General features: G+C 49.6%; 1 protein-coding gene and 1 long non-coding RNA gene across 2 annotated transcripts in view; both read right to left on the reverse strand.

The window, feature by feature from the left end:
- The window catches only part of sult4a1 (sulfotransferase family 4A, member 1), a 30,218-nt gene extending 27,559 nt beyond the window's left edge, over positions 1 to 2,659 (reverse strand). Inside the window, exons 1-3 of the mRNA XM_042335291.1 lie at positions 2,355 to 2,659; positions 542 to 672; positions 60 to 140 (exon numbers count right to left, since the gene is read on the reverse strand). Of these exons, the coding sequence (XP_042191225.1) occupies positions 60 to 140; positions 542 to 672; positions 2,355 to 2,523 (381 nt within the window). The 5' untranslated portion in view covers positions 2,524 to 2,659. The remainder of the gene's footprint in view (positions 1 to 59; positions 141 to 541; positions 673 to 2,354) is intronic.
- Positions 2,660 to 11,203: 8,544 nt separating this feature from the next.
- On the reverse strand, positions 11,204 to 13,078 carry LOC103171667. The gene is made up of 3 exons (XR_486845.2): positions 12,960 to 13,078; positions 12,147 to 12,310; positions 11,204 to 11,926 (listed from the first exon to the last, which is right to left on the reverse strand). It is a non-coding gene; the product is annotated as an uncharacterized LOC103171667 (long non-coding RNA).
- Positions 13,079 to 13,085: the final 7 nt, after the last annotated feature.

Genomic DNA, 13,085 nt, shown 5'->3' on the forward strand with positions numbered 1-13,085 from the left:
AGTAGTTGGATTTTGGGATAGTGGAGGTAAGGTTTGATGTTCAATGTGGCAGACCTTACCTTCGACTCCCCATTGTGCAGATCTGTGGGCAGGAAGCGATATGGTAAATGGCTCTTAATGAGGCGAGGAGACGTCAGTTCCTGAAACAGAAACATTAGACACTCTGAGGTTCCGAAACCTCCTAACATCCGTCATCACTCCTCCCCCACCATCCCACCCCCCCGGGGCCTGGTCTACATCATTCTTTCAGAGAGATGAGGAAGGTCTGAGTGTGTGAGTGAGAGAGAGAGAGAGGTGTGAGTATGTGAAAGAGAAGAGGAAGGTGTGAGTTGAGAGAGGGGGATGAGGAAGGTGTGAAAGTGAGACAGCGATAGAGAGAGATGAGGACAGTGTGTGAAAGAGAGAGATGAGGATTGTGTAAGAGAAAGATGAGGATGGTGTGAGAGAGAGGAGAGTGTATGGGACAAACGCTGTGTGAGGGGACGGAGGGTAGCAGCTGGGTACTGATGTGAAGCTGGGCGTTGTGGGTGTGTGCTGTTACCTTAATGATGTCGAGCCCAGGCTGGGGGTACTCAAGCACAGGTAGCTGCTCCTCGATGTTCATCACTCCGATCTCATCAGGGTCAGCGCCCTGGCTCACCAGGTACACCACCTCCTGCAGTAAGCTGGTCCCTGCCAACACACATACACACAGAGCTAGAATTACACCACATTAGCACTGCCCCAGCACTGCCACAAAACCACCCCATCACCATCCCAGCAACGCCCCATCACCGCACCGGCACCTCCCCAGCACTGTCCCAGGATCGCCCCAGCACCACCCCACCACTGCACCAGCACTGCCCTATCACCACACCAGTACCACCCCAACACCGACCCAGCAGCGCCCAAGTAACACCCCATCATGCCCTAAAAATTCCCCAGCACCATCCCACCAGTGCCCTAGCAATGCCCAGAACCACGGCAGCACCATCCTATCACTGCTCCATCACCACCCAAGCACCACCCCATCATCTTCCCATTACCTCCCCATCACTGCCCCATCACTGGCCCAGCTCCACCTCATTACTGTCCCATCACTGTCTCAGCACCACACATCACTGGTGCAACACCACTGGTGCAACACCGCATCACCAGAACTGCCACAGAACCACCCCATTACAGCCCCAGCACCGCCCTGACACTGGCTGAGTACCCCCACATCACCGCCTCATCACAGAGCCAGCACAAGCCCAGCACCACCCCATCCCTGCCTCAGCACCACCCCATCCCTGCCTCAGCACCACCCCAGCACTGCCCCAGCACTACCCCAGCACTGGCTCAGCACCAACCCATCACTGCTCCAGCACGACCCTATCTCTGCTCCAGTACCACCCCATCACCGCCCCAGCACAGCCCCAGGTCAACCCCATCACTGCCCCATCACCGCCCAGAATTGCCCCATCCCCAGCACTGCCCCATCACTACCCCATCACTGCTCCAGCACCACTCCCATCACTGCCTCAGCACCATTCCATCAACAACCCATCACTGTCCCGGCACTGCCCCAGCACAACCCCATCACTGTCCCACCAACACCTAATCATTGCCCTAGCACTGCCCCATCAGTGACCCAGCAGCACCCCAACACTGCCCCAGCACCACTCCAGCATTTCCCCATCAATGCTCCAGCACCGACAGAACTTCCCAAGTACCAATCCATCACTGCCCCAGCAACACCCCATGATTGCCCCAGCACCCCAACACTGCCCCAGCAACACCCCATCACAGCCCCAGCACCACATCAGCACTGCCCCAACACCACTTAATCATTGCCTCAGCAACACCCCATTACTGCTCCAGTACTGCCGAAGCACTACCCCATCAGCACCCCATCAATGCCCCAGGACCACCCCGTCACTGCCCCAGCACCACCCCAGCCCCATCACTGCCCCAGCCCCATCACTGTACCACCCCGTCACTGCCCCAGCACCACCCCAGCCCCATCACTGCCCCAGCCCCATCACTGTACCACCCCAATCCCACCCCAGCATCACCCCATCACTGCGCCAGCACCACAGCAACACCCTATCACTGACCCTGCACTGCCCCTGTGATAGGGGCTGGGCTGGGGGGAGCCTGGGCTGTGGTGAGGACAGGGATGCTGGGGGTGGGGGGGCTGTGGTGAGGACAGGGATGCTGGGGGTGGGGGGGCTGTGGTGAGGACAGGGATGTTGGGGGTGGGGGGGCTGTGGTGAGGACAGGGATGCTGGGGGTGGGGGGGCTGTGGTGAGGACAGGGATGTTGGGGGTGGGGGGGCTGTGGTGAGGACAGGGATGCTGGGGGTGGGAGTCGCTGCCCCCTTTGCCTCTCACCTGATTTGGGGTAAGTCACAATCCACACGTCGCCCCTCCTGACGGGGAAATTGGCGATCTCTTCCATCTTACCTCTGCAGAAGGGAGGCAGGCGCACGCCATTGTGTTCGTAGTATTTGCTCTCGAATTCACCCGGGGTGCAGGGGGTGCCCCCATCACTGCCGGCCATCCTGCCCTCCCACACACAGACACAGACACAGACCACCGGCCTCGGCTCTCAGCCTCCGCACTGCCCAGTCTGGCTCTGCTCACCGCGGGGCTCTCTCTCTCTCTGAGATTCTCTCTCTCTGTGAGATGCTCTCTCCCTCCCTTTCTCTTTCTCCCTGAGATGTTCTCTCTCCTCTCTCTTCCTCTCTCTCCCTGAGATGCTCTCTCTCTCTCTCCCTGAGATGCTCTCTCTCTCTCTCCCTGAGATGCTCTCTCTCTCTCCCTGAGATGCTCTTTCTCTCCCTGAGATGCTCTCTCTCTCTCCCTGAGATGCTCTCTCTCTCTCTCCCTGAGATGCTCTCTCTCTCTCTCCCTGAGATGCCCTCTCTCTCCCTGAGATGCTCTCTCTCCCTGAGATGCTCTCTCTCTCTCCCTGAGATGCTCTCTCTCTCCCTGAGATGCTCTCTCTCTCTCCCTGAGATGCTCTCTCTCTCTCTCCCTGAGATGCTCTTTCTCTCCCTGAGATGCTCTCTCTCTCTCCCTGAGATGCTCTCTCTCTCTCTCTCTCTCTCTCCCTGAGATCTCTCTCTCTCCCTGGGATGCTCTCTCCCTCTCTCCCTGGGATGCTCTCTCCCTCTCTCCCTGAGATGCTCTCTCTCTCCCTGAGATGCTCTCTCTCTCTCTCTCCCTGAGATGCTCTCTCTCTCTCTCCCTGAGATGCTCTCTCTCTCTCTCCCTGAGATGCTCTCTCTCTCTCTCCCTGAGATGCTCTCTCTTTCTCTCTCTCTCCCTGAGATGCTCTCTCTCTCTCTCCCTGAGATGCTCTCTCTCTCCCTGAGATGCTCTCTCTCTCTCTCCCTGAGATGCTCTCTCTCTCTCCCTGAGATGCTCTCTCTCTCCCTGAGATGCTCTCTCTCTCCCTGAGATGCTCTCTCTTTCTCTCCCTGAGATGCTCTCTCTCTCCCTGAGATGCTCTCTCTCTCTCTCTCTCCCTGAGATGCTCTCTCTCTCTCTCTCTCTCTCTCTCCCTGAGATACTCTCTCTCTCTCCCTGAGATGCTCTCTCTCTCTCTCCCTGAGATGCTCTCTCTCTCCCTGAGATGCTCTCTCTCTCTCTCCCTGAGATGCTCTCTCTCTCTCCCTGAGATGCTCTCTCTCTCCCTGAGATGCTCTCTCTCTCCCTGAGATGCTCTCTCTTTCTCTCCCTGAGATGCTCTCTCTCTCCCTGAGATGCTCTCTCTCTCTCTCTCTCTCCCTGAGATGCTCTCTCTCTCTCTCTCTCTCTCTCTCTCCCTGAGATACTCTCTCTCTCTCCCTGAGATGCTCTCTCTCTCTCTCCCTGAGATGCTCTCTCTCTCTCTCCCTGAGATGCTCTCTCTCTCCCTGAGATGCTCTCTCTCTCTCTCCCTGAGATGCTCTCTCTCTCTCTCTCTCTCTCCCTGAGATACTCTCTCTCTCCCTGAGATGCTCTCTCTCTCCCTGAGATGCTCTCTCTCTCTCTCCCTGAGATGCTCTCTCTCTCTCCCTGAGATGCTCTCTCTCTCCCTGAGATGCTCTCTCTCTCCCTGAGATGCTCTCTCTTTCTCTCCCTGAGATGCTCTCTTTCTCTCTCTCTCTCTCCCTGAGATGCTCTCTCTCTCTCCCTGAGATGCTCTCTCTCTCGCTCCCTGAGATGCTCTTTCTCTCTCTGAGATGTTCTCTCTCTCTCTCTCTCTCTCTCCCTGAGATGCTCTCTCTCTCTCTCTCTCCCTGAGATACTCTCTCTCTCTTCCTGAGATGCTCTCTCTCTCCCTGAGATGCTCTCTCTTTCTCTCCCTGAGATGCTCTCTCTCTCTCCCTGAGATGCTCTCTCTCTCTCTCTCTCCCTGAGATGCTCTCTCTCTCGCTCCCTGATATGCTCTCTCTCTCCCTGAGATGCTCTCTCTCTCTCTCTCTCTCTCTCCCTGAGATACTCTCTCTCCCTCCCTGAGATGCTCTCTCTCTCTCCCTGAGATGCTCTCTCTCTCTCTGCCTGAGATGCTCTCTCTCTCTCCCTGAGATGCTCTCTCTCTCGCTCCCTGAGATGCTCTCTCTCTCCCTGAGATGCTCTCTCTCTCTCTCCCTGAGATGCTCTCTCTCTCTCCCTGAGATGCTCTCTCTCTCTCCCTGAGATGCTCTCTCTCTCTCCCTGAGATGCTCTCTCTCTCTCTCTCTCTCCCTGAGATGCTCTCTCTCTCTCCCTGAGATGCTCTCTCTCTCCCTGAGATGCTCTCTCTTTCTCTCCCTGAGATGCTCTCTCTCTCTCTCTCTCTCTCTCTCCCTGAGATGCTCTGACTTTCTCTCCCTGAGATGCACTCCCTCCCTCTCTCTCCCTGGGATGCTCTCTCTCCCTGAGATGCTTGGTCTTTCTCTCCCTGAGATGCCCCCTCTCTCCCTGAGATGCCCCCTCTCTCCCTGAGATGCTCTCTCTCTTTCCCTGTGATGCTCTCTACCTGGGATGCTCTCTCTCTCTCTCTCCCCAACCCCACCGCGCCACCACCCCCCATGATGCTCTCTCTCCTCCTGAGATAATCTCTCTCCTTTCTCCCTAACATGCTCTTTCTCTCCCTGAGATGATTCTCTCCCCCAACATGCGGAAACCTATCATTGTGATCAGTCAAAGTGTCTGACACATGCAGACATCCATCACAGTACTTAAGAATGAGCTTTGAGCTCACATTCTAGATAAACAGAGGCATGTGGAGTAAGGAAACTTGCCTAAGGTTCTGCCCTATCTGGGAATCGAACCTGGGTCCTCTTGTTTGTGAGGCGAGTATCCTCACCACTGGACAGCATTGTTGATCTAAACAGTATACACTTTAAATAAACCAATATGACAAGAATTAGATATCACAGTTTATCCTGTGAAGCACTTTGAGACATCAACACGACGTGATAAGCTGAGTCAATCGAAAACTGTGTACACCCTTTTTCTGCGGATTCTGCTACAAACACCCCCTCCACTACAAATCTATACACACAGTGTGCAGGCCCTGCTGTAAACCTGTACATACATTGTGCTAGGCCTGCTATAAACCTGTACACACAGTGGTCTAGTTCCCGCTATAAAGTTTACACACTGTGCTAGGCGCTGCTATAAACCTGTATACACAGAGCCAGGCCCCGCTGCAAACCTGTGCACACAGTGTACTAGTCCTCACTAAACCTGTACACAATATGCTAGGTGTCCTATAAACCTGTACATACTGTGCCAGGGCCCGCTATAAACCTGTACACACAGTGTATTAGTTAGTCCCTGCTATAAACCTGTACACAGTGTGCCAGGCCCCGCTATAAACCCGTACACACAGTGTGCCTGGCCCCGCTATAAACCTGTACACATAGTGTGTTAATCCCCACTATAAACCCATACACACAGTGTGCTGGGCCCCGCTATAAACCCGTACACACAGTGTGCCTGGCCCCGCTATAAACCTGTACACATAGTGTGTTAATCCCCACTATAAACCCATACACACAGTGTGCTGGGCCCCGCTATAAACCTGTACACACAGTGTGCCCGGCCCCGCTATAAACCTGTACACACAGTGTGCTGGGCCCCTCTATAAACCTGTACACACAGTGTGCCCGGCCCCGCTATAAACCTGTACACACAGTGTGCTGGGCACTGCTATAAACCTGTACATACCAGTGTGTTAGTCCCTGCTATAAACCTGTACACACAGTGTGCTCGGCCCCGCTATAAACCTGTACACAGTGTGCTCGGCCCCGCTATAAACCTGTACACACAGTGTGCTGGGCCCCGCTATTAACCTGTACATACAGTGTGTTAGTCCCTGCTATAAACCTGTACACAGTGTGCCAGGCACCACTATAAACCTGTACACAGTGTGCCAGGCACCACTATAAACCTGTACACAGTGTGCCAGGCACCACTATAAACCTGTACACAGTGTACTCATCCCCACTATAAACCTGTGCACAGTGTGCCAGGCCCCGCTATAAACCTGTACACAGTGTACTCATCCCCACTATAAACCTGTACACAGTGTACTCATCCCCGCTATAAACCTGTACACAGTGTACTCATCCCCACTATAAACCTGTACACAGTGTGCCAGGCACCACTATAAACCTGTACACAGTGTGCCAGGCACCGCTATAAACCTGTACACATAGTGTACTCGTTCCTGCTATAAACCTGAACACAGTGTGCCCGGCCCCGCTATAAACCTGTATACACAGTGTGTTAATCCCCACTATAAACCCGTATACACAGTGTGCTGGGCCCTGCTATAAACCTGTACATATATTGTCCTAGGCTTGCTATAAATCTGTACATACAGCAGTCTAGTCCCCATTGTAAACTTTACACATTGTGCTAGGCGCTGCTATAAACCTGTACTCACAGTGAACCAGGCCCCGCTGCAAACCTGTACATACAGTGTACTAGTCCTCACTATAAACCTGTACACAATATTCTAGGCGCTCCTATAAACCTGTACATACTGTGCCAGGCCCCGCTATAAACCTGTACATACAGTGTACTAGTCCCTGCTATAAACCTGTACACAGTGTGCCAGGCCCCGCTATAAACCTGTACACAGTGTGCCAGGCCCCGCTATAAACCTGTACACAGTGTGCCAGGCCCCGCTATAAACCTGTACACAGCCAGGCCCCACCATAAACCTGTACACACAGTGTGTTACTCCCCGCTATAAACCTGTACACACAGTGTGCTAGGTCCTGGGCCTCTCGCGCTGTTTGCTCGACGCTGCTACTGTGGGTGGAGCGGCTCCGGTCGTGGATGCATGGTATGGAGAGTGTTGGGATCATGGAAGTGGCACGAGGGGCAAGTCTGCTTCACTTGGCACCTGTCGCCTAAACTGAGCTGCTGCAACCAATTCTTGGTAAGTGATGTACTATTTAAATTAACATTTTTAATATTTTAAACATAGCCCTCAACAGAACCAACCAACCCTCTGCAAATTTTTGAAAATGTATGGAATAACTCCACATGTTCAGGAAATAAACGCTTATAGTTTTAATTTGGGTTGTTTCACAAAATGCTTCTCTCAACAGCACCAACCAACCCTCCGCAATTTTTTTGAATATATCGTAAATTTCTCCACATTTTCCCACAAAATCTGCTAAAGCCCCTGCAATTTTTGGCAGATATTGTCACACTTTTCTGTTGGCCCGGATGATAAGGCACTAAATCAAATGTAATGATTATTATTATTTCTATAACAATAGGGGAACTTTCCTTTTAATGCCTGCAAACACTTCCAGACTGTTCTGCCAATTTCAAGGATAAGAAAAAAACTCTAAAATTCCAATACTTTAATGTTACAGTGATACTTTTTTAAATAACCGTTTGAATATGAATCACAAAAATAACATCCACTATAGGCTCTAAAATACTGTAACAGCCTCTTCTAATTGGACCATCTGCCTGTCCATAAACCCATTCTGCGCTCTCATTGAATCATCCACCAGATGCCAGAATTATGTTCTGATTCAAGATGCAATATTGTTATATCCATCATATAAATGGATATAATAATAATAATCCTTTCTAGACGTCCCAAAGCGCTTCACAGAATTACTGTAAAGTGAATTGACTGTATATTTGTGGGCGAACGCGGCAGCCAATTGCGCACAACAATGTCCCACAGACAGTCATGGATTGAAAATGACCAATTTATTATTGTTTTGTTTTTTTGGAGGGATTATTATTTGTCGTGTGGAGTAAGGAAACTTGCCCAAGGTTTCGCCCTGCCTGGAATTGAACTCAGGTCTCTCGCTTGCAAAGCGAGTGCTCTAACCACTGAGCTACAGGACTCCGAACTGGGTTGCAAATGTTACTCCCCTATACAAAAAGGGGCAGAAGGATAAACACAGAAATTACAGGCCAGTCAGCCTAACATCAGTAATGTGGAAAATTCTAGAGACTATAATCCGTGACAAAACAAATTTTCACTCAGAAAAATATGGGTTAATAAAGGACAGCCAACACGGATTTGTTAAAGGCAAATGATGTCTAACAAACCTGATAGAATTTCTTGATGAAGTAACGGAGAGGGTGGATGAAGGTAGTGCAGTTGATGTAGTTTATATGGATTTTCAAGAGGTGTTTGATAAACAAGATTACATTTGTATAGCACCTTTCACGTCGGGAGGACATCCCAAGGCACAGAGTACAGCATTTCAGACCTAAAGTGCATTTCAGACCATAAGAGACTTGTAAGCAAAATAGAAGCCCACAGTAGTAAAGGAATAGTGGCAGAATGGATACAGAACTGGCTGGGAGACAGAAAGCAGAGAGTTGTGGTGAATGGTTGTTTTTCTGACAACAGGTAATGTGCAATGGTGTCCTTCAGGGGGCGATATTGAGACCCTTGGGGAACACCACTGAGTTCACTTGAGTATTGGGAGTACAATTTCCAAGTTTGCAGATAATACTAAGCTAGGAAAAGTAGTAAATGGTGAGGAGATTAGTAGCAGACCCCAAGAGGACATAGACAGACTGGTAAAATGGGCAGACACGTGGCAGATGAAGTTTGACATGGAGAAATGCGAAGTGATGCATTTTGGAGGAAGAATGAGGAGAGGCATTATACAACAACAACCACCACAACAACAAAATTACATTTATAGAGCACCTTTCACGTCGGGAGGATGTCCCAAGACGCTGGAAAATCAGGGGTCAGGACCCGAGCATGGGGTTGGGGTAGGGCTGAGGGAAGGCAGAGAGGTTAGAGGGCGACTGAAGGCATGATCGAAGAGGAGAGTCTTGAGACCGGCCTTGAAGGAGGTAAGGGAGGAAACAAGGTGAATGGACTGTGGGATGCAGTTCCAGAGTATGGGAGCAGAGAGGCTGAATGTCCGGCCACCGATGCTAGGGCGGGTTGGGCAGGAGATATGGAGCAGGTCGGAGCCCGCTGAATGGAGGGAGTGGAGAGGTTGGTAGAGAGTCAGCAGATCAGAGAGGTAGGAGGGGCAAGGCCATGAATGGCCTTGAAAGTGAGGACAAGGATCTTAAATTCGATCCTCTGAGGGATTTTCTCTTTGACCGTGCCTTCAGCTCCCCTCTCGACTCTCTACCCCCTCCTCGCTCCCTCCCTTCCCTCCCCTCACCCTGATCATTTCCCCCCTGCTCGGGTCCTGACCCAACTGTACAGCGCCTTGGGACGTCCTCCCGACGTGAAAAGCGCTATATCAAATGCAAGGATTATTATTATTAAGGCGCTCAATAAATGGAATCTTGTTGTTGTTGTTGTTGATGGGGAGCCAGTGGAGTTGGGTGAGGGTGGGAGTGATGGGTTCATGGAGCTTAGTGCACGAGAGTACACGAGCTGCAGAGTTTTGGATGATCTGCACCTTGTGAAGGGAAGAGTTGGGAGGGCCGATGAGGATTATTCCCATAATTGAGCCTTGATGTGATGAATACATGGGTAAGAGTTTCGGCAGCCTAAGGAGTGAGGCAATGGCGCAGTTTGGAAATGTTGCAGAGCTGGTGGTAGGCAGTGCCGGTCATGGCGCGGATGTGGGGGAGAAAGGACAGTTCAGGGTCAAACAAGACACCCAAGTTCCTGACTGATTTAGTGAGGTTGAGTGTGCAGCCGTGGAGGCTGATGCGCCCCATTCCCCACTAAAGCCGCAAGCCACCCCGGACCCAGACCCCAGGGCTAACCTCTCCTCCCTCATCCACATTCCCACCATCCCTGCCAACCAATCCCTTCCCACACATCTCCTGTCCACTCCGCATTGGCCTTCAAAGGGGAGTCCTGTAGCTCAGTGGTTAGAGCATTCGCCTTGCAAGTGGCACACCTGAGTTCAATTCCAGGTGTTAGATATCAAAAAGGTCACCCAGCATTCCATTTAGGTAAAATCTGTTAAGCCAAGTTTATTCAAACAAAGATACCTTTGAAGCACGCTTATTTCAGCAGTCAACCGTCAACGTCAAGACCGAGTGCTGCGAGTCCGGAACAAGGTTCTTTCTTAGTTGATTCAGTTATTTGGGCTTTCGATCTTCCATCACCGTCTGTTGGCGTCGTTCCGGACTGCTTCCCACTTCTCTTTTTCGGCCACTTATAGTCAGTCGCCTGACTTGCCATTACATCCAGTATTTACATATCCAATCACTTTGTATTTTACCTAGCCTTATTCGGTGGTTTGTCGACCAACCGTCTCATCCTTCCTTGGGCCCCTCTACCCACTTCTGATACAGTCACGTACTCAGGTTAATCAACCATTTGACTTGGTGCCAGCTTGACTGAGTCTCCATGAGGTCTTCCCTTTGTCCTGCCTAAGATAGGAGATTGATCAGTTTAGGGCTGTATCTGGTGCTTGTTATTTTGTTTTGTGGAATCATTAGTACATTCCTTTTAACTGACTGGTTATTTCTTATCAGTATCCCGTGATGGTGCCAAGATCCTCTAGTTTAAGCAACTTGCTCATTACTTGCTATTCTTGAGGGTTGCCTTTTGTCGGTTGACAGGCCCTGTCAGAATCTAGTGACTTTTTGCTAAGTCGAGATCCTGTGTCGACCGGGACCTTGGACCGTTACCTCTGTGGGTCTGTTTGACCGGTACCTTGGACCGTTACCTCTGTGGGTTTGTTGTCATTTACTGATAAGAGGTGACCCCCTGCCCTTTTCCAAAGCTGTCCTGTCATTCTTTCAAAAACAGAGAAAACCAGATGTGTCCTTTCCCATGACTGTCAGTACTTTCTCCATTCTACATTTGTTTAATGTTCATTATTATTAGATTACAACGTCTATAATCTAACAGTCCCCACCTTAAGACCAAAATAATGATAATAAATGAGGTCTCACAAATACACCGCGACCAATAAAGCAAAAAAAATAAGATAAAGACACATTCATTCGTAATAAAATGATGGCTTTGGCAAGCACAAAAGCATATGACATGAGTAATAAAGTTCAGTGCAATTAATTAATCAGATTGATACAATGGCTGTGATTAGGAATCGACTTGATAAAAGTGGTTCGATCAATGTTGATTGTAGAATATCCCTTCTTAAGATCGGTTAGACTTGTCTTCTTTGTTCCCAAACTTAGACCTTTTTAGTCATGTCGCCAAGTCAGCAGTGAGACATTTCAACAGCTTGTTTTTACCATTCATTGTAGGGCTAAAAACATCCTTCAAGGTCGGTATACTTTTGTTCTTGGCAACCTTTACGTATTGATGTTACCAATGTCCTTGGGAGTCCATAGAATCAGTTCTATTCCAGCCAAACAAGTCATGAGTCTTTGCGATATCGTTTTTGGACAATTTAAGACAAACCAGAATTCTGGGTTTGCGAAAGGTCCAGTCCCCACCTCGAGTGAGTCAAGCTGACAGCACAGCCATCACCATCACAATCTTCACGATTCTCTTTTACCTCAGCCACCACATCAATCCTTTCAACCAATATTAGCATCTGTAATTACAGCACATCATTATCAATAATATATGATAAACAACAGTTTGGTCACAGAAATTTGAAATATTATTTCAGTGGATGTTCTCTCTATCCTTGCCCACTGGCTTCGAGCATTACTGAAATACTGGAATAGTCAAAGTAAATGTTACATAAAATAAATCGGAACAATGACATTCTTAATACAATCACTTCTCCTTCTTGAACTATCAGTGTTTACCTATCGACTCCGTCACCGCACGCTCTTCCACACCCGACGCATAGAAAAACCCGCGCAGTTGCCAATGTAGATCCTGTCCTCTATGTAGGTATTGGCTGCTGTTGTGAAGTAGATGATTGATTGGGTTGTACTTGTCCACTCATCTGCCCCCCAAGACGGTCAAGCTGAAATTGAATGTGAAGACCGGCTTTGTAGGTGGGAGGGTAAGCGAAGTATAAGTCGTCCAAGAAGAAGTCGCTGGAAGGAAAGCGACCTCCAGATGGTGTAACCAGCCATTGTCAGTATCTGTAGGAACTCAATCACAAAGTGAAATCTCCCGTTTCTTTAAACGCTTTAGTTAGTTAATATGATTGCGAGTCCTTCTAAGACTGCCTGGGAGTAGTACTACCAGTGATAGTAAAACCAGAACCAACAATAACGGCAAACAACAAAGAAAATTATCCCGAGTTTTTATCTCTTAGTTACACTTTTTGTCTGCGACTCTACCGATCCTCACTAACCCCTGTTCCTGCCTGTACACAGATCACACCGGATCCGTGGAGCCTAGTTCCCTGAACCGTTTCTCTTAGGTGGGTTATTCGGGGTTCAGTGGTCGCAACTACCAGCAAAACAATGTTTTGTAACTAAAGAAAACTCGTGCTATAGTTATACCCTTTCTCCAAGTTGGTTTCGATAGGCTGATGCCTGTTCCCATTATAATTACTTTATCTACTAACGGGTTCCACTTCTGATGGTTTTCAAATTAGGTTCCAATTTTTAACACAAACGATTAATACCCCCTTACGAGTCGATGCTCGATTTATACCCACTTACGAGTCGATGCTCGATTAATATCGTCAAGTCCTTCTGACGATTTTAACCTCACCGTTCCAGACTCACGAGTCACACCGTCAAATCCTTCTGACGTTTATCCAGGTTGACTTAACAGATTTATTTTGC

The sequence above is a fragment of the Callorhinchus milii genome, unplaced genomic scaffold (genome assembly GCF_018977255.1).
Source record: "Callorhinchus milii isolate IMCB2004 unplaced genomic scaffold, IMCB_Cmil_1.0 Scaffold5, whole genome shotgun sequence".
Taxonomy (NCBI): domain Eukaryota; kingdom Metazoa; phylum Chordata; class Chondrichthyes; order Chimaeriformes; family Callorhinchidae; genus Callorhinchus; species Callorhinchus milii.